At 61.0% G+C, this 20,126-nt stretch overlaps 2 protein-coding genes across 9 annotated transcripts; one reads left to right on the top strand and one right to left on the bottom strand.

Moving 5' to 3' along the window:
- Nucleotides 1–17: 17 nt before the first annotated feature.
- On the top strand, nucleotides 18–3,062 carry ZACN (zinc activated ion channel; the record flags this gene model as incomplete). Its single annotated transcript, XM_084862311.1, has 9 exons — nucleotides 18–114; nucleotides 193–314; nucleotides 447–491; nucleotides 612–718; nucleotides 919–1,088; nucleotides 1,244–1,341; nucleotides 1,731–2,217; nucleotides 2,298–2,462; nucleotides 2,836–3,062. 9 exons carry the CDS (start codon nucleotides 18–20, stop codon nucleotides 3,060–3,062), a joined length of 1,518 nt encoding a protein of 505 aa, XP_084718437.1.
- On the bottom strand, nucleotides 1,477–18,781 carry EXOC7 (exocyst complex component 7). 8 transcript variants are annotated; one of them, XM_084861941.1, is made up of 21 exons: nucleotides 18,629–18,768; nucleotides 18,422–18,487; nucleotides 17,165–17,349; nucleotides 16,581–16,686; nucleotides 15,132–15,354; nucleotides 14,353–14,520; nucleotides 11,819–11,911; nucleotides 10,927–10,995; nucleotides 8,710–8,855; nucleotides 8,356–8,508; nucleotides 8,093–8,191; nucleotides 7,765–7,827; nucleotides 7,568–7,634; nucleotides 6,911–6,949; nucleotides 6,190–6,255; nucleotides 5,757–5,877; nucleotides 5,484–5,579; nucleotides 4,581–4,644; nucleotides 4,373–4,414; nucleotides 4,143–4,276; nucleotides 1,477–4,028 (listed from the first exon to the last, which is right to left on the bottom strand). In XM_084861941.1, exons 1-21 carry the CDS (start codon nucleotides 18,686–18,688, stop codon nucleotides 3,926–3,928), a joined length of 2,163 nt encoding a protein of 720 aa, XP_084718067.1. In that variant the 5' UTR covers nucleotides 18,689–18,768; the 3' UTR covers nucleotides 1,477–3,925. The 8 variants fall into 8 exon arrangements, with proteins under 8 accessions (XP_084718067.1, XP_084718068.1, XP_084718069.1 ...); XM_084861942.1 differs by lacking the exon at nucleotides 6,911–6,949 and having other exon boundaries at nucleotides 18,629–18,781; XM_084861943.1 differs by lacking the exon at nucleotides 10,927–10,995.
- Nucleotides 18,782–20,126: the final 1,345 nt, after the last annotated feature.

Genomic DNA, 20,126 nt, shown 5'->3' with positions numbered 1-20,126 from the left:
CTCTCCCTGCAGCCCTGATGGCGGCCCTGCGGCTCCTGCTCCCTCTCACCTTGCTCGGACTTGGCGCCACGAGGCCCTCTGTCCCGGGCCGCAGCCTCCGCACACCAGCAGTTGGTAGGTGAAGGGCCCAAGGTCAAGGGTTTTGGGATTTGGGCCCAACACGCCCAGGTGACCTTGACCTCCACCCCTCAGCCTGGCCGCCCTCCGGCCTCAACTCCCCCCTGGAGGTTCACGAAGGCACCCAGATCCCCAGCAACGGGAGCGCACCCCTGCTGGTGGCCGTGCAGGTGTTCGTGACGAACGTGTTCAACGTGGTGAGTGTCCTCCGGCCGAGGGGGGCGGCCGTGCGAGCGGGCATGGGACGGGACCCAGACTGGAGTGCGGCGCCTCCTGCCCTCCCGTGTCACGTGGCAGCGGCCCTCGGCTGACGCCCGCCCCCTCCCCAGGACATCCTTCGGTACACGGTGTCCTCCATGCTGCTGCTTCGCCTGGTGAGAGCCCGGGGGGTGGGGCAGAACCCGCTCTGAGTCCAGCTCAGAAGTACCGCCTTCACCCTGCCAAGCCCAGAGGCAGGTACAGAGCCTGGGCCTTAGCCGGTCCTTTGTCCCCAGTCCTGGCTGGACACGCGCCTGGCCTGGAACGGGAGCGTGCGCCCGCGGCATGTGCTCACCCTGCCCTGGGACTCCCTGTGGACGCCGGGCCTCACCATCCAGGAGGCGTGAGTTCCCGTCCCAGGAACCACTGCCCGTCCCTGTCCCCCTCCCCCCCACGCCAGGCCCTCAGTGAATGCCCCTCCTGGTGGCCCTGCCAGAACACTGGCAGGCTGCCTCCACTGCCCTGTGTTCCCCTCCTTTGGAACCCTGAGGGCAGGGGGTGGCAGAGGGCGCTGGGGCTCCGGTGTGGTGCCTCTGCCCGCAGGCTCTGGGTGGACTGGCAGGACCCGAGCCCACGGGCCCAAGTGGACCAAGATGGCCATGTGGAGCTCTACCTGACCCTCACCACGGAGACCAACTGTGACTTCGAGCTCCTCCACTTCCCCAGAGACCGGAGCAACTGCACCCTCAGCTTCTACGCCTTCAGCAACACCGGTGCCGGCCTCGGGGGCGGGTGGATAGCGGGCCCGTGTCCACACCACCTGCCCCGGCCCAGGGGAGAACATGCTTCCCACCCTCACCTCCCACTCATCAGCAGCCCGCGGCCCGTGCTCCCCGCGGCCCCACTTCAGTCTCCCGCTCCGCCTCAGCTAGAAAAGCAATAGCCTGCAGCCGGGCCAAGCTGCAGCGGCTGGGCCACTGTGTCAGCTCAGGCTGCCGCGGCCTCGCCCCTGGAGACATCCTGAAAGTGTAGCCACAGGCAATACCCACAGACCCACCGGGTGATGCCCAGCGTGGCAGGAGGCCCACCTTTCCCTGACACCATCCCCCCTGGGAAATGCTGCAGCGGCCCTAGTATTTCAGGTGTGAGATGAGACACTGGTGGGTGAGTCTGCAACGGCGCCCCCTCCAGGAAGTGGCGCAAAGTGCCTTTATTTTTACAATGAAAATCCGTCTGAGTCTGAAAAACCCTTCCTCTGGAGAAAACGAAGGGTTTGTGGGGGGAATAAGGTTGAGAAAGCCCTTGCATGGACCAGTGCCACCTCCAAGTCTGCCCAGCAGCCACCGGAAGTCCCCATCACCCCGGGCACCGCCTTGTGCCTGCCCCTGCTCCCAGGAGACTGGGGGCAGCTGTAGTCCTCAGCTCACTGCTCTCCCCTCCCTCCCCCAGCGACGGAGCTGGAGTTCCGGCCCCACGTGGTGAATGAGATCGTGAGCGTCAAGAGGGAGTATGTAGTTCGGGATCTGAAAAGCCAAGTCCTGCCCCGGCAGCTGGTGCCCTGCTTCCGGGTGTCGGTGAGTCCGCAGGTGCTGCTGAGGGTGGCAGGGGATAAAGGATGCAGGGCCAGAGGCATGACACCGCCCTCTAGTGCCCACTCCTGCACATGCCCCCAAAGCCCCCTATCCTTCCAGCTGCACCTCCAGAACACGGCGCTGAAGGCCATCCTGGCGCTGCTGGTCCCCGGGGAGGCACTGCTGCTGGCGGACCTGTGCGGGGGGCTGCTGCCCCTGCAGGCCGCCGAGCGCACGGCCTTCAAGGTGACGCTGCTGCTGGGCTACCTCGTCTTCCACTCCTCCCTGGTGCAGGCCCTGCCCAGCTCCTCCTCCTGCAACCCGCTGCTCAGTAAGCCCGCGCCCCCTGGCCTCTGCCCGCTCCCTGGCACTGCAGGCACAGGCTGGCCCCTGACCGCCCCCCCTCCCCAGTTCACTACTTCACCGTCCAGCTGCTGCTGCTCTTCGCCAGCACCATGGAGACAGTGCTGCTGGCCACGCTGCTGGCCCGGGACCACCGGAGGGCCGAGCGCAGCCCCAGCCCAGCCCCGCGAGGGGAGCAGCGAGCTCCTGAGGTCGCAGGGCCTGGTCCCGAAGGTGAGTGAGGGAGGCAGCCGGGAGCAGGCTTGATGGGGCTGAGCTGGCAAGCTGCACTGCTGGGGGCGGGGGTGGGGTCGCTGGACCAGAGGCCCTGGCACTCACTCTGCCGGCCACCCCTGAGCTTCACGACAGCCCTGGCGGCAGCAGCCTGAGCAGGGAGCGAGGCGAGCCTCCCTGAAGGCCTGGTGACCGCTCTGCGAGGTGACCCTGAGCCTGGCCTCTCTACAAGGGTCAACCTGAGGGTCCCGGAGTGGCCAGTCACCCCCCTGGGCATCTATGGGAGGGAGAGGCCTGCTGCCAGGGCCTGGGCTCCTACTCGGAGGGGTGGAGCGAGCCCCGGAGTGCAGCCCCTGCCCCTGCCTCTCCACAGGGGCCGCCGGAGGAGCGGGGTCATGGAGGAGCAGGGCCGAGGCTGCCGACCACGCCTTCTTCCTGCTCTACGTGGCGGGGGTGGTGTGCAGCCAGCTCGTCTTCATTGGGCTCTGGACGTGGGCGACGTGCAAATCTGACCCAGCCCCTGGCGAGGCCGTACCCCACGGGGGGCAGCCGCGGCTGTATCCGGGCAGGGCCGGGGGTGCAGACCTGGGGTGGGCCTGACAGGGCCTCTGGAGCAGGATGAGGCCACCTCTTCCCTAAGCCTGGGCCCCCGGGTCCCCCTGGCCCCCCTGCTGTGAGCACACAGCAGTGAGTGTGAAATAAACCCATCACCCAAGTGCAAGTGCCCCCAAGGGTCTGCTTCCATTGAGCTCGGTGTTCGCTCCTGTCCTATGTGGGTGGCCCCACTCCATTCCTGAGCTTCTCACCAGTGGCCACCAGTCACCCCGCCCTCGCCCCACCCCTGCTCCTTCTGTGACACCCGCTGCTTGGCCTGGCCAGGAGGCTGGGGGCCAGGATGCAGGGCCCTGAGGGTCAGACCTCCTGAGTGTTGAGACATGGACCCAGAGGGACTGGGGATAGGGCCTCCTGGGGCAGAGCACGCAGCCCTCGGGACGTGGGCAATGGGGCATGTGTTGGCACGGGTTCTGAGCAGGTGAGGCTTGCTGGGTTTGCTCGAGGCCCTCTGCGGCCATGTGGCCGGTGCCTCTTCGCCCACATGCCCGAGCTGAAGGGGGAGCACCCTCCCTCCCCGGCTGTGACGGGCTGGCGGGGGTGGTGCTGCCTCCTGCTCATGCTCACAAGGAGCGTGGGCAAGGCCTCTGCCTTCCTGTCCTCTCCCGTCTCGAAGCCCTCACAGGCCCTGCAGGCTGCGGGCAGGGACACAGCCAGGTGCCGGTTTGGTAGAGAATGGGGGAGGCGGGGGAGGGCGGGGGAGAGGCACACACCAGGGCTCCCGGGCCCAGGGCCAGGGCTCCGGCCCGGGCAGTGAAGCAACGTCCGTCCCAAAGGACACCACTCGCCGGCCGAGGCAGGCTCACACGGTGTATGTCCACCGCCACGCTGCCGGCCCGGGCGGGGCAGGCTCAGGCGGAGGTGTCGAAGAGGCGGTCGATCATGTCGCCCACCTGCTCCACCTGGTACTTGATGTACTTCTCAGGGTTCTTGGTGAAGGGCACGTTGGCGTACCTGCCGGGCACCGAGGTCAGCGGGAGGCCTGCCTTCCTCCCCGTCCTTCCCCGTGGGGTGTCCCTGGGCGCCTTCCGAGGCAGAGCCTGGCCGCGGGGGCGCGGGGCGGCTCACCTGTGCAGAAAGGCCCCGTAGGTCTCCTTGACGATGCGCTTCTGAGCCTGGCGGATCTTGTCCCTCTGCTCCGTGTCGGGGATGGCCCAGGCTTTCTGGATCTTGCACAGTTCCTCCAGGCCGTCATTGAAGCCCTGCCGCCACAGGGGAAGAGAAGGGCCCGAGATACACGTCTGGGTGTGTCCCTCCCGCAGCAGCAGCAGCAGGGAAGGGACGGGCTCCCAACTCACCTTAAAGCGCTCCTTGATCACCTGCCGCTCCTTGTCCCGGAGCTGGGGGCCGAGACAGCTCTGCTCAGAGAGGCGCCGGCCCCCTCCCCCAGCCCGAGCCCCGCCCGCTCCTCTGCTCTCCCTCAGGGACTCCTGTCCATTCCTCCCAGAGACATGGCGGACAGGACGGCACCTGCCAGACCCTCCCCAGCCCAGGCGCTCAGCCCACCTTGACTCCCGGCTGGAACACGGGCAGGTTCTTCTCGGCGATGTAGTCCGTCACCTTTAGCCAGCTGCGGGGAGAGGGAGAGGGCGCCTCAGGCAGCTGCTCCCGGGCGGTTTGCTGTGTGTGTGTGTTACTGTTCTCTCTGGATCTACGTGTGTGTGTGTGTGTGTGTGTGTGTGTGTTACTGTTCTCTCTGGATCTACGTGTGTGTGTGTGTGTGTGTGTGTGTGTGTTACTGTTCTCTCTGGATCTACGTGTGCGTGTGTGTGTGTGTGTGTGTTACTGTTCTCTCTGGATCTACGTGTGTGTGTGTGTGTGTGTGTGTGTGTGTAGGGAGGGCAGGAGTCCATCTGGGTCACAACTAAGCGAACCACAACTGCGGTTTCTCCTCGGGAACAGAGGGGTGGAGATGCTGGCTTTTAGAACTGGAGCAGGAAACAGAGCAGTCAGAAAACTGAACGAATGCTGGTACCATCAACTGGCGCACAGCGGCCTCCGGGCAGGAGGCGGAGTCCTGGGAAGGGAGCGGGAGACACCTCCAGGGGAAGGACACAGAGGGACACACAAACCCGCAGCAGGAGAGCGAGCGACGCTCGGCCAAGGTGAAGTGCTCTCGCAGCCTGCTCTGCGCCGGGGCCAAACACTGCCCACACTTTGTCGTCAGCCTTTCAACTACACTCAGCCTCACCCTCGCAGGCAGGCAGACTGCCCCTGCAGAGGCTGGCACCGAGGCCCCTAGGGAGCCAGTAGTGGGGGGGAGGGTCCCATTGGCACCCCGTGATTTTGACTACAACACAGGAGGATTGGTCCACAGGCAACAGTTCCGTTACTGGCCCCTCCGACCAGCCCACTCCGAGACCGAGGGGAGCCGAGTGGCGGTGCGGGGTGAGCGGGGCAGCCTCGCACCTGCGCTGGTACGTCTGGATCTGCTGCTCGATGTGCTCCCGGTAGGAGCGCTCGGCAGTCTTCTGTGTCACGGCCACCAGCTGGATCAGCTCCGACCTGGGGGCGGGGCAGGGGACAGAGTAGAGGGGACGGGATTGGCTGGGGCCTGGGCAGCCTGCCCTCCCCCCCACCACCTTCAAGAGCTCTAAGAGGGCCACACGCACGCCCTGGCCCTGGGCAGCGAGGAAAGCCCTCTCCCACCGGACACGGAGGCGCGGCCAGCCCGGCACCTACTTCTCCAGGGCCTTGAGGATGTAGTTGTAGTTGTTGTGCAGGAAGATGGCGCTCAGAGCTGGGTCCTCGTACACCTTGGACTTGCTCAGCAAGTTCAGCTGCAGGTTACCCAGGACTTTACCTGCACGGAGAAAGGGGTGGCCATGCCCACGGGGCAGTTTGGCCCAAACCACCCAATCCCAGGCCCCACAAACCAAGTCCTGCCGTCACTCCTGTCCCTCCCTGACTCCAGGGCCACCAGCCTCAGGAGCCCTAGGCCCAGCCCCTCCCCCTGAACCAGAGGTCAGGCTGTGATTCCAGGGCTGGGGCTCAGGAGCGCTGAGAAGAGGAGAGCACAGAGGCGGAGGGGCTGAGCAGGGATGGGGCGGGGCTGAGCAGGGATGGGGCGGGGCTGAGCAGGGATGGGGCGTGGCTGCCGACGCTGCAGACTCACAGATGTAGGTGCTCAGGAGGCGCCTGCTGAACTCGGAGCTGTAGCTGGTGGCTGAGGAGCTGGTCTCTGAGAGAGAGAGAGGTTGGGCTATGGCAGTGGCGGCAGCTGGACCCCCTCTGGCCTCCCTCAGCCCCCGGGGCAGCTGAGGGCCGGTGGGAGGGGCCTCTGAGTCTGCCTGCCCTGGCTGCTGGGACAGAGGGCGCTGGGGCAGAGCTGGTGTCCGCAGGCTCAGGGCTCCGCCTGCTGCATGGAGCACTGCCTCGGACTCTCTCTGGAGCCCGGGCAAGCCCCTCTGTGGTGCCAGAGTGGGCACCATCAGCAGGAAAGCTGGCAGGACCTCCAGCCCTGCGCCCTGCTGGGTGGCATCATGGCCACCTATCCCATCTGTCAGCATGGGAGCCAGAAAGGGCTCCATGGCCGCCCCTTCCCCACGTCCCACCTCCTCTAGGTGCTCTGCAGAGGGGACCTGCCCACACAGATTAGGGGCCAAGAGGGGTGAGGGCAGGCGGGCAGCTGGGGGGCTAGGCCGGAGGGTGGCCCAGCGTGCTGGGGTCAGCAGGACACTGCCTGGACAACCTCAGAGACAGAAAGTGGCCGGAGGGAGCTGCGAGAGCGGGAAGCACCCTGAAGGGACCAGGTGCCCTCTGACCCCAACTCCCCAATAGGTCCTGCGTCTGCCAGGGGCCTCTGTCCCCAGGGAACCTCTCCCGGGGCCGCTTACCTCGGGGGTCTAAAGGAATATTGTATGTGTCCCCAAGAACTACGGAGTGCAAGGCAGTGCGACAGGGGAGGAGGGAGACAAAGACGGGAGAGAGATGCAAAGTGCAAAAACAGGTTAGAAACAGCCGTGTCACCCCATCAAGCAGACCGCTCCCCACGACAGCCAGGACAGACAGCAGGACACACCCAAGCCAGACCCCGGGGACCAGGGAGCACGCAGCAAAGTGGAGGCCGAGAGCCAAGGCCGAGGCTGCCCCTGCCCCGCCCTCCGATGGGGCAGCAGGGAGGGCCGGCTGGGTGTCAGTGCTGGAACGGCTGGAAACGCGTGGACCCTCCTGTGCCAACCTCAGGGAGGTGCCAGGCTGGCCCCGAGGTGCCAGCCTCCCAGTGGCCACGGTGTGAGGCCATCAGGGGACAGGCGAGCACGAGAGAAGGTGGGAAAGGTGGATGAGGGCGGGCAGGAAGGGCACCTTCAAACACAAGCGTGCTCTCAGAGGGAGCCTGGGGCAGAGGCCGGCAGCAAAGGCTGTCAAACCCCCTCGGCCCTCTGAGCCTAGCCCTGAGGACCCAGCCAGCTCAGGGTCCTCACCCTACTTCTCCAGGCGAAGAGGAGGAGGGGGCACGGGGCGGGGGGGCCCCGCTGGGAGGTGCCAAGTACCTTGGGAGGCCAGCATGGCACCTGCTGTCTCCTGGAAGTCCAGCAGCTGCTGCAGGAAAAGGATGGCCTGTGCGGGGAATGGCAGGAGGTCAGGTAGGACCCAGAGGTCAGGTCACTCCCACAGCACGTCCTGGGTGTCGGGGTCTAAGCACTTAGAGGTCCCGGTGGCCCCACCCCCGGGCCCGGGCAGCACCTACGTTGCTGGTGAGCTCGTGCACGGTGCCGTCCTTGGGCATGTTGTACTCCTTGTCCGGGTCGTTCTGCAGACACAGCCACTCGCTGGAAGAGCCCCCAAGGAGGCCCCAACCCACCCACACCCCTCAGCCTGCTCCTGGCGCCACCTCTTGGCGGACAGGTGTCAGGACACCCCTTAAGGCACAAAGGGGAGCAAGATGCACATGCAGAAAACGGGCAGGAGCCTCAGCCCGGAGCGCCCAGAGAGGGAGGCAATGGGTGCTGGCAGGATCACCCCTCCCGCAGGCCCGGCCCGCGGAGCCTGTGCCCGGAGCGGAAGGAGCGGGTCACCTTGATGTTGTCGGCGAAGTCCTCCAGCGCTTTGGCCCCTACGGTCTCCATGGAGGTGATGAGGCCGGGCAGCTTGTTCTTGGTGCTGGCGGCTGTTCCCTGAAGGCAGAGCGGCACGGCTGCCCCTGTCCCAGCCGCGGGCAGGCGCACCCTTCCTTCCAGCGGCTCCCCCGCCCCCCCAGGGGATGCTCCTTCAGCCCAGCAGGTGTGGGCAGAGGCGTGTGGACCCTCCCCACGTCCCCCGGCGCCGCGCCACCGCGTACCTGGAGCACCTGGTCGAACTCGGGCTTGGTCTGCTTGAGGTGCCGCAGGATGGGGAAGATGGCGAGCACCGCCGAGAAGTCGTGCCTGACGATGGCCTTCCGGGCCGCGGACACAATGTTCTCCCCCTCGAACATCAGCCCCTCCAGCGCGTCCTGAGGGCGAGGCCGCGGCTCAGGGGGCGGAGGTGAGGGCACCCGGAGGGGTGAGGGGTGCCTCTGTGGGAGGTGGCAGCAGGCACCCCGCCGGGACGGATCCCCGGGGCGCGGGGGAGGAGGTGGCTACATTAGAGGCCACAGGCCACCGGCAGGGCCCACGCTGCGGGACAGCTCTGGAGGCCGGCCCGGGGGCAGCACCTGGATCAGGGAGTCGAAGGTCTTCTTCTGATGGTGCTCGGGGATGACCTCCACCAGCAGCTGGTACTCGCTCTGCGCCAGCTTCACGAAGGCGCTGATGCAGTGGATGTAGGCGTCCGTCTCCACGTCCAGCATGTCGTCTCTCCCTGCGGACGGCGCTGCGCTGAGCCGCGGGGCTGGGGACAGCCCTCCCCTGCTGCGGGGCGAGGCTCCCCAGCTCCAGGCCGGGGGTCCAGACTGGCCCCAGAGGGGGAGGAGGGAGACTGTGCGGGCAGAGAGCTGAGGAGGCCTGCAGGCTCCACGGGCTGACGGGGAAATGGCTGGGCCCAGCCTTTGTCCTGGCTTCACCCTGAGCTCTGCCATGGGCGGGACTTATGGCCCGGAGTGCCAGGGACGGGAGGTGAGGTGACAGACAAAAGGGGAAGAGGGGGGTCCTTAAGTGGACTCCCTGGAGAGGGCATGGCCCCAGGATCGAGGAGCTGGACTTTAAGGAAAGAGGGCATCCTCTAATGATTATCAAGTCTAAAGCAGAAGCTGTTAGCCTGAAGGTCAGGGGAACTTAAACAAGATGGGCTCAGAAAGACCAAGCATTTCACTCTGTTACACAAACTCTTCGTCAGATGTGATTTGCAAATATTTTCAAAGTACAAAAACTTTTAAAATTTTGGTAAATTCTAATTTATCAACTTCTTTTATGGTCATCAAAGATTTGGCTTTTGGTATCATGTCTATGAAATCTTTACTTAATCCAAGGTCACAGCAATTTTCTTTCCTCCAGAAGTTTTATAGTTTTGAGTTTTACATTTAGATCCAAGATCCATTTTGAGTTAATTTTTGTATGGTGCAGGGCATGTTTGAAGTTTACTTTCTTACTTTTGTATATCCAAAAGTCTAAAAAGAGCATCCTTCGTACCTGGAATTACTTTTGGACTTTTGTTGAAAATCAGTTGTCCTTACATGTATGGGTCTATTTATGGACTCTGTTCTATTGATTTGCCTATCTTTGTTCCAATACAGAAGGTTGATGTGTTGAAATCAGGTAGTGTTAGTTACCTAAATTTGTTCTTTTACAAAGTTGATTTGGCTATTCTAATATTTTGGAATTTTCATTTGAATTTCAGAACCTGTTTTTTTCAATTTCTACAATGAAAAAAAACTCAATTTTGAGTGGGATCATGTTGAATCTATAAACCAATTTGGGAAGAATGAACATGAGTTGGTCTTTGGACTCATGAACAAAGTGTCTCTCCATTCAGGGGTCCTCAAACTTTTTAAAGTGGGGGCCAGATCACGGTCCCTCAGAGAGCTGGAGGGCCGGACTATATGAACTACTAATTCCTACTGTAACACCTCGGCTGCGCTCACTGCCCAAAAAACCTGGCGGGCCGGATCAGACTCCTCTGCGGGCCGCATGTGGCCCGTGGGCTGTAGTTTGAAGACCCCTGATTTAAGTGTTCTTTAATTTTTCTAATCAATGTTTTGTAAGTCTCAATGTATACATTTTGCAATGCTGTGCCAGATTTATTTTTCAGTACTTAACATTTTTTATGCTACTGTAAATGTCACATTTTAAAAAATTTCAAATGGATTGTTTTATTTTCTTTTAATTAAAATTAAAATTTTAATTTGATAAAAAAAAAAAAAAAAAAAAAAAAAAAAAAAAAAAAAAAAAAAAAAGGAAAGAGGGCAGCTGGGGGGCAGGTGGCAGCGTCCACCAAGGAGACAGCCATCTCAGAAACGCTGGGGTAGAGGGCGTGAGCCAGGCCAGCCAGGCTTCGGACCCGCGGAAGGCCGAGGCTGCGGCCTGAGGGCCAGCTGGCACCGGTTAAAGCTGAAGAGGCTGAGTGAGCCCCAGAGAGCAGGGCCCTTGGCCAGCAGCTGCCCAGGAGGCTGGATCCTCTGCCCGAGGCTGGGGCAGGGCCTAGTCCTACGCGCCCGGGGCTGGGCTCCCAGGAGCCGGAGCTGTTGGTGAAGCCGATGGCGGGCTCCCTGCCGGCCAGGGCGCCACCTCCCTCTCGGCCTGCCTTCCCCGGAGCGGCTGCTTCTCCCCGCGCCGGGCCCTGAGCCAGGTGCACTCCCAGCTGCAGGGAGGCAAGGAGACCTCGTGCCCGAAGGAGAGAGAGAGGCAGAAGGAGAGAGCGACAGGTGTGGCCCGTCCTCCGGGCCCTCCGGGCCCTCCGGTGCCGGCTGCCCGCGGCTGGGCGGGCTGGTACTCACCGGCCAGCGGCCCGTGCTTGTCGTTCAGGGCCTCGGACAGGTGCTTAACTCGGAAATCATGCTCGTGACCTAGCGAGACGTCGGCCGCACAAACACAAGCAGCGTTTATCCAGGGGCCGGGGGCTGGCCCTCCATCTCCGGGAGGGGTGTGAGGGGGGTGTGGGGAGGGCGTTGGAGGGCGCTCTGAGCCCCTCCTCTGCCGGGGCCTCTCTGGGAACAGCCGTTTCAAGCCTGACCGGAGCGCCGGGCCATCCCTGGAGCTGGTCTCCCCAGGCCCGGAGGCCGAGGAAAGCCGAGAGGCCGAGGAGAGGTGAGGGGCTTCCGGCAGCCACGGGGCGGCTGATGCCGGGCCCCAGGGGTTATCTCGCTGGCCATGGGGGAGACCAGTTAGAGAAATGTCTGCGAGGGAGTGGGGACAGCCTTCTTCTTGTCCCCAGCTTATTCTTACAGAGGGCCAGGCCTCCGGGGGGGGGCTGTCCTTCCTGATGTGAGACAGGGCCGAGGCCGACCAGCTGCCTGTCCCCTCGCTGCACCCCCGCCCTTGTAAAGTTGGGGTGACCAGGAGGCCTAGGCCAGCTGGGTCCTGCTACCGCTGATCTCAGCGTGAAAGGGCTGCCCATGGCTAAGTTAACAGGAGACAAGGACAGACAGGGAGGGGAGGGGAGGGAGCCCCAGGGAGGGCAGAGCTGCCACCAGCCAGACAGGACCAGGCCGAGGCCACGAAACCTGTCCCTGCGCCCGCTGGAGTGAGTGGTACAGGGACGGGCAGCCCCACCCGTGCCTCTCAGGGTGCCCCCCGAGGCCCTCCTGGGGCTGGAGGCTCTGCCCTGCCGGGAGTGCACACACGACGGAGGAGGAGGAGGGGGGAGGGGAGAGGAACACGGGTGATTACCTTCCAGAGGAATGAGGTTAGAGCCCCCCTTTTTCCCATCTAGACCATGCTGGGAATACTGTTTCAGAAGGTTCTGAGCCTTCCGGATCGTCCCTGTCACCAGAGCCACAGAGAGGAGATAAGAAGACCTAGGAAATGAGTGAGAGAAAACAGCGGCGGCCTCCGCGCCCAGACCCGCCTCCCACAGCGGCCTCCACGCCCGCCCCCGCCCGGCCCCACGGAGCAGCCCAGACCCCCTCCCCCATCAGGCCTTCCCGGGCCCCTGGAGACCCAGCGGATGGAGACGTTCCCGGGCCTCCCTCCCGATCCTGTTCTGGCCCGAGCTCACTGGAGGCGAGGAGGGCAATCCCGCCAGCGGAGCCCCGGTCAAAGGCGCTCCAGAGTCTAAACGGGTGGGGCTCGGGCCGGGGGCGCTGGCGGCGGAGCTCTCACACCTGGAGTGACCACCACCCAGGACAGAGCCGGGCACCTGGAGGCTGGCAGGCCTGCGCCCCGCAAGCGCCAGGCACAGCTCTCTGGGCATGCTCAGTGCGGGCAGGAGCCCGGCAGCTGTCAGGAAGCAGCACGGGAGCTGGCGAGGCGGGAAGGAGGCCCGGGAGGGAGGGCCAGTGCGAAGGCCCGAGGCCGGGAGGCAGCCTGGCCCTCATACCCTCATCCAAACCACCAAAGCCCCCGAGAGCTCACGGGCGAGAGGGGTTACAGCCTCACGGAGAGCCAGGCAGGGCCGGAGGAAAGGGCGCGAGCTCTCGGCCCAGGGAAAACAACAGTTAGTGCCACAGTCAGAACGAGGAACACAGAACAGGGCGCCCGGCCTTGGGTCGGCCACTGGGGAACGGGACCCCGCAGGGCGGGGCACGTGGCGGTAAAGCAGCATCTCCCGCAGCGAGCGCTGCCCTCGGCCCGAGCCGCGGCCCGGCCCCGCAGCTCCCCGCAGCTCCCCGCACAGCCGTCTGCCGAGTCCCGGCTGCGCCCCAGAGGAGCTGGGGTGAGAAGGAGAGGTCGGGCTCATTTCCTCCTGTCGCACCACGCCATTAGCTCTGATAACACGGCCCGGCTCAGCCTGTCTCCGATGCAGCGGCGGCCGCTAATGAGCACATCGCACTCCCGCCCGCAGCTGCGCAGAGCAGAGGGCCCGCCGGGCCTCCGGGCGCAGCCAGCACGGCCATGGTGTGCCGCGGGGCTGCCGGTGGCAGCTGCCAAGACCATCAGGCACCCAACGACCGTGGACAGCGCTGAGGCCGGCGCTTCACGGCCACCCACCTTCTCCCTGCTCCTCTCCCCACCAGGGACCGACATCCCCAGGCCCGATTCCCTGTCCTGACGCCAGTCCGAGCCCACCAGCTCCTGACAACGCTCGAACCCCCACAGGAACATGGGGTCCTCCCAGCTAGTTCCCCTCTTGGGTCTACAAGCCAAGCAGGGATTCAGTCCGCGGTGAGCCCCTCCTCCCGGAAAGCCCTGTCCCCGCACGGCCAGCCAGCACCCCGGGCAGAGCACCTGGGGTCCCAGGGCCTCGCGGGCCGTCAGAGAGACGGAGGGGAACGGAGCACAGACTGCTGGCCCGGGCGGCCTCCCCGCACACAGAGGCAGAGAGGGACGGGACGGCCCGTGCGGCAGCCGCAGCCTCGGCCCGCCCAGCCCGCGGCTTAGTGGAGGCACTGGTTTCCTGGGGGAGCAGCCAGGGCCCCCACACTGGAGGGGAGAAGGCAGTGCCTTCCTTCCAGGCCCCCAGCTTCCCTAACACTCGCCTGGCTGTGCCCCCAGTGCAGTTACTGCTCTGCCACATTTCCAAACCCTGAGGGGTGCACACAGAGCCCTCAGAGGGGCCGGCAGGCAGGGCCGGACGAGCGAGGGTAAGCTCTGCCCCCAGCCTGTCACCAGGGCAGTCCCGCAGGCCACCCTGGGCAGAGCCTGCAGCGTGAGCCCAGGCTGCCAGGCTGCGGTCCCACAGGGCAGTTTACCTGCCCAGACTGTGGGCACAGGCTGACAGGGACAGGACAGAGAGCTGCTCACCCAGGACACCAACCACCCAGGGCCCGGCCTCGCCCTCAGCACCCTCCCTCCACGGCCGGCCGCAAGGCTCCCACTCCCAGTGCGGCCCTCACCTCCGAGAGGGCGGGCTAGGGTTTTCCCTCCGGGCCGACTGTGACAGGATCGAGTCTCCCACCCACTTCTCAGCCACGCGCACTTCCAGCCCTGGCTTGCTGGGCGGTGAAGGCTGCCCATCCATCCCCTGATTTTGGCAGAGTCCCCAGCCGGGCCTCCCGGAGAGACAACAGGGGAGGAGCAGGGGCCCGGCTGGGGACTCTGCCCTGGCACCCCATTCCCCTGCCTCCCCACCCCTCTGACACCCCTCCCTCCTCCAAAGACATGTTTGCAGCCGCCAGGCCCTGCTGAGAGCAGGAAGAGCCTTCTCGGTGGGGCCTTGCTGGGGGCAGACACTTGCTTTCTGTCCTGTCTGCAGCTGGAGGGGCCGAAAGCAATGCAGGTCCACCCCTTCCGGCTGGTGCTCAGAGGGCCAGCGTGGGGCTCACCTGGCCGCTTGATGGGCTTCTTGGTGGGCGTGTCTTTCCTCTTGTTGGGGATGGCAGGGGAGTAGGGGACCCCGGAGACAGAACTGTTCTTCCGGAAGTGCTCCCTCAGGCCCTTGATGGAGCGGTCCAGCTGGCTAGAGCGGATCTGGTAGTAGACGTTCATGAAATCTGCAGAGAGATGTGCAACAGGCCTGTGGCAGCGTTCCCCTGCAGAACAGCTCCGCGGGCGGCGGGTGCCCACTATTGCCACCTGCTAACCGCTCCTAGCACCCGCTCGGGCTCGCAGCCGCCCGCAGTGCCTTGCCCCGCATCAGGCAGTCTTTAAAGGGAAAGTATTCCCCGACAGAACTGATGTATTTTTTTAAGTTCAGAAGCTAAGTGTTTTCAGATAAAAAATATAAAGATTAGGTGAGGAGTCAAAGGATGTAATTTATAGGAGGCAAAGAGACAACCAATGTCAGTGAATGAAAAAAACACTATTACCTTTAACCATTATACAATGATTGCGTTAATTTTTATTGATCTGAGAAGCATGGTTGTGAAAGAGAAACATCGATTCGTTGCCTCCTGTACACACCCTGACTGGGGACTGAACTCACTACCTAGGAATGTGCTCTGACTGGGAATCCATCCCACAACCTTTTGGTGTACGGGACGATGCTCCCACCCACTGAGCCACCCGGCCATGGCTAACCTTTTTATGAAAAACAAAAAGCCCGCCCCTCCCCCCGCCCAGCCCGCCGTCGCCCTCGCCGGCCCTCACCTTGGTTGCCCCTCACCTTGGTTGCGGCCGTACTCCACCAGCCAGCGGGAGATGCGGACCACGTCCAGGAGCACGCCCTCCGGCAGGTGCTCCAGGGGCACCTCCTCCTGGATCTCCAGCTCCTCCTCCCCGCTGATGAGGTCCAGGATGAGCACCGGGGAGACCACCTTGCTGTGCCGGGTCATCAGGCTGCGGAACTCGGACTCCAGGGACTCCTTCCCCCGCTCGAACAGCAGCTTCTGAAGGGGCGGGGGGGAGGGGGGGCGCACTGCTGCTGCGGCATTCGGCTGGCCCTGCCCTGCCCTCCCCTGCCCTCCCCTGCCCGCACTTCCTGAACCCAGAGGAGACAGGCAGGAAGCCTTCCTCGGTCATTCCTTCCGCTCGGGTTCGCTAACTGGGCGCTCAGGTGAAACCCGGGCTGAAAAGATGCTTCACGAACACTGGCTGATTACCTCCTCACTGACTACCAACCTGTCTTCTCGTTAGAAAGGAAAGAGATTAATTGAACTGTCACATTAAAAACTTCTGTGCTATAAATGATACCATCAAAAAAAGCGAAAAAACCCACAGAATGAGAGAAATTATTTGCAAATCATGTATCTGACAAGGGACAGGTAGCCAGAACATGTAAGAGAATTGGAAACATGTTCATACAAAATCATGAAATACATCAGACTGAGAAAGATAACTACCGTATGGTTTCACTTATATGTGGAATCTAAAAAACAAAGTAAACGAACAAACAAAGCAGAAGTAAACTCACAGGCGCGGACAACAAATTGGTAGTCGCCAGATGGGAGGGGAGTTGGAGGGACAGGTGAGAAAGGTTAGGGATTACCAAGTACAAATTGGTAATTATTAAAACGGGCACAGGGGTGTAAAGTAAAGCATAGGGAATATAATCAATAACATTGTAATAACTATATATAGTGGCAAGTCGCTACTACACTATAAGAGTGATCACTTCATAAGACACATAAATGTCTAATCACTATACTGGAAACTAATAAAAGATTCCATGTCAACTGTAATATAAAAATAAATTTTAAATAAAAATAGTTAAATTGGTAAGTTTTATATTATGTATTTTTACCACAATAAGAAAACGCCAAATGCATTTGTAAAAATGAAAACATTAAATTTATATTGCATAGGTAATGGTTGCAGGCTCAATCCCCAGTAGGGGGCGTGCAGGAGGCAACGGATCAATGATTCTCTCTCATCATGGATGTTTTTCTCTCCCTCTTCCTCTCCCTTCCTCTATAAAATCAATAAAATATATATATTTATATATATCTATCTCTGTGATTGCTGAGGCAGAGTTCTTCAGGACTACAGTATGTGACTATTCTAGATGCTTCTGTTTATTCTACTCCAGTCTCCCTTAAGCTGGTTCAGCCTCCCATGAGACCAGGGCAGGGACCGATGTCGCCACACCCCTGCCATTGCGCTGCTGGCCCCTTACCACTTTGTTGAGCTCCGGGCTGTCTGGGCTGTTGTCCTGGAAATACTCCACCGCCTTCTGAATCTTGGCCATGCTTCCCAGGTACTCTTCCAGCCGGCCTGTGGGGCTGGAGGAACAGAGCTATCAGCCCGGCCGGAGGGAAGAGGAAGAGGAGGACCCGTTTGGAAGGGGAAAGGAGAGAATTGACATAGGGGACTCCAGGCTCCAATATATCCTACCCCCTTCCCCTTCTACGCCGCTGGTCCAAGAGGCATCAAGAATGTCAAAAGAGCCTTGGCCAGTTTGGCTCAGTGGATAGAGCATCGGCCCACAGACTGAAGGGTCCCAGGTTCAACTCCGGGCAAGGGCACAGGCCCAGGTTGAGAGCTCGATGCCCAGTGGGGAGCGTGCAGGAGACAGCCGATCAATGATTCTCATCATGGATGCATCTATCTCTCTCTCCCTCTCCCTTCCACTCTGAAATTAATAAAAATATCTATTTTTTAAAATGGGGAGATCCTTATAAAAATGTCAACATTAACAAAAAAATAAAAGGGTTAATTAAAACCAGAATGAAAGGAACGTGACCCCTGGCCCTCGCTCACCCCTCCCTGATGATCTTCTCGGTGTCACTGGCCACGTGGTAGTAGCTGATGACGTGGTCCAGGCAGGACAGCGTCTTCTCCACGTTCTCCTGCAGCCGCTGCAGGTTCTCCGTCTGCTTGTGCACAGGGATGATGGAGTTCTCCAGCTTCATCAGGCGGCTCTCAAAGGACGACAGGATGGACACCTGTGGGGACCACGTGCCCTCAGGCCTCTCGACTGCCCCAGCGTGGCTTCTAGGCACCTACCAGGTCTTCGGCATTTGCTGCTTTTTCTCTGCTTTTCTAACAATAAGCTCCGTGAGGGAAGGGCGGGGGTGCAGCTGTCACCGCTGTATCCTCAGTGCACAGGACGTGGCCCAAATCCATTGGGTGAAATTTGATTTGAAGGCAATGCAAGCATCAAAAGACCTCCCCGCAAAAGATGGTTTCCCTTCCACCCTTTGAAACCAAATCTCAATTCCTGTTCTTTCTGAGGCTTTCCTAGAATAAACAGGAAGTAGCTGCATATGGAGTAGCCTGAAATGAATTGTTGGCTCTTCCAAAGGCCTCTCTCTAAGGGTGAATCTCACTACGTAAGGGCGAGGACTTCATGGTTGTGTTACTACATACACACACCACGTTTGCATTTACTCAGCCTGTGCTCTACAGTTTCCTCTAGAAATAGAGAAGAAACCCCCTGTTTATTGAGCACCAACTGTATACCAGGCCCTGTGCAAAACGGGTCCCCATGTATTGGCTCCTGTGACCTTCACAGCCACAGGGGGAGCGTGGCATTGTCTATGTTTTGTCACAGGAGTTAACTGAGGCTCAGAGCTACCTGTCCGGAGCCACCCACAAACAAGTGGAGGGTGAGGAATCCGATTTCTGAGCTCATTCTACCCCAAAGCCCTGCAGGCGGGAGATGGCTGAGTCTTGTCTGCCCTCAGCAACCTCAGAAGTGCCACCCTTGCCCTCCGCCCGCTACCTGAGGTGAGGATGACACAGACCGTCCCCGCCCACCTAAGGCAGCCTCACTGCGTGTTTGCAGGAGGAGACGCAGACCAGGCCGGCGGGGCGGCAGCATCCTCGGTGAGGGGGCGGACAAGGGGAAGGCTAGGCGGGAACAGACATGCCACACTGCTGCTGGAGAAACCCACCCGATGCCACCACCCCTGCCCAGGCCAGAAGCCAGGCCTGATGGACCGGCCCGGCCGCCAGGCCGCAGGCGCTCCTGCGGGATCCGGAGGCCTGGCCGCCGCTCCAGCTGAGGCCACTCACCATGTTCTTGGTGAGCTGGTCGCTCTTCTCCAGGCTGTCTCGGATGAAGGACAGCGTCTCCTCCTCCTGGGGCGCGGAGGGGAGGCGTCAGCAGAAGCCCGCGGCCTCGCCCCCGGGCCCAGCTCCTGGCAGGGAGCGCCCCTCACCCCGCCCGGGCCTCGGCGCCCGCCCTCCCCTCCTCCCCCGCCTCCCCCGCCCCAGCCTCACCTGCTTCAGCTTCTCCTCGATTTCCCGCCGCCGGGCGGACGCCTCCTGCGGGGGAATCATGCCGGCGGCCCGGCGCCGCGTCCACTTCCAGTGTGTTGTCCCTGCGTGCGGACCTTCCCGGCTTCCGTCCCCGCCACGCCCACTTCCGCCCCTGGCCCCGCCCCGGAGCGCGCTGGGCGCCATGTTGGGAGTGGCAGGCGGGAGTGCGCCTGCGCAGGGCACGGCGGCCGGGGAAGTCGCCATCTTGGGTGTGGCCAAAGTGTGGCTTTGGTGGGCCAGCCCGAGAGCCTCACTCAGCTCTTATTCAACTCTTTACGTCTGTGAACAGCACCTAGCCCATAGTGCACGTTCAAAAATATATCGTGCTTTCTATGTCTAAGGAAGGGACTCCTTTATGGTTATGAACAAGTAGTTTCTTTCCCCAAAAATCTTTATTTATTTTTTAAAAATAATTTTTATTGATTTTTCTACAGAGAGGAAGGGAGAGGGATAGAGAGTCAGAAACATCGATGAGAGAGAAACATCAATCAGTTGCCTCCTGCACACCCCCACTGGGGATGTGCCTGCAAACAAGAAATTTTTTGCCCCTGACTGGAATCGAACCTGGGACCCCTCAGGCTGCAGGCCGACGCTCTATCCACTGAGCCAAACTGGTCTTGGCAGTCCCCCACCCCCCCAAATCTTTATTGTTGAAAGTATAACATGTCCCCCTTTTCCCTCAATTGACTCCTTTTAGCCCGCCCCTATTGTCTGTCTAAGTGTCCAAAGAACAAATACTTTCAACTTTGTACAATCTCATTGCATTTTTGGTAAATGAACACTGTGTGCTTTTTGTATTTTCTCACATTTCTCCACTAAGTGTAACTTGGTAGCCAGCTGCCACGTAGTGAGAGCCGTCTGTTTGCCCATCTCCGTCACCCATTCTTGCTCCCCGTCCTGGCTAATCCTCACAGTAAACTTCCGAGGGGGGCACAGCTGTGGTGTCCCTTCCGCAGGAGGAAGCTCCGCGGCCTAAACCAACACAGCTGGCTGGGCAGGGTCTGCGCTTCGGGGGGGGGGGGGGGGCCCGCCCAGGCCCGCAGCTCAGGAACACTTGCTGTTCAAAGCTGCCAATGTGATGGTCAAAAAAACCCACTGTGGAAAGCAGGTTATTTTAAAAAATATATATTTTATTGATTTTTTTACAGAGAGGAAGGGAGAGGAATAGGGAGTTAGAAACATCGATGAGAGAGAAACATCGATCAGCTGCCTCTTGCAGACCTCCTACTGGGGATGTGCCTGCAACCAAGGTACATGCCCTTGACCTGAATTGAACCTGGGACTCTTCAGTCCACAGGCCAACGCTCTGTCCACTGAGCCAAACCAGTTAGAGCTAAAACTACTTTTTAAATTCAATGTAATTCTATCCAAACTGCAAAGAAGGTATATATGCGCTCCTCTGCCTTGACCCCCAGGTGGTTACTCTGTTCCAGAAGGAACCACAGTTATAACTTTCTGG

The sequence above is a fragment of the Pipistrellus hanaki genome (genome assembly GCF_964339955.1).
Source record: "Pipistrellus hanaki genome assembly, chromosome: 16".
Taxonomy (NCBI): domain Eukaryota; kingdom Metazoa; phylum Chordata; class Mammalia; order Chiroptera; family Vespertilionidae; genus Pipistrellus; species Pipistrellus hanaki.
Note: the sequence above shows the minus strand (reverse complement) of the source record. Positions and strands in the feature narration are given on the sequence as shown.

Excerpts from the sequence above, each read along its gene's own strand:
- EXOC7 (XM_084861941.1), bottom strand. The coding sequence starts at position 18,688 with ATGATTCCCCCGCAGGAGGCGTCCGCCCGGCGGCGGGAAATCGAGGAG. Across the intron at positions 14,521-15,131 it reads GGAGTACGGCCGCAACCAAG|ATTTCATGAACGTCTACTAC; the intron begins GTGAGGGGCAAC and ends ATCTCTCTGCAG. Across the intron at positions 4,029-4,142 it reads TACGGGGCCTTTCTGCACAG|GTACGCCAACGTGCCCTTCA; the intron begins GTGAGCCGCCCC and ends GGTGCCCGGCAG.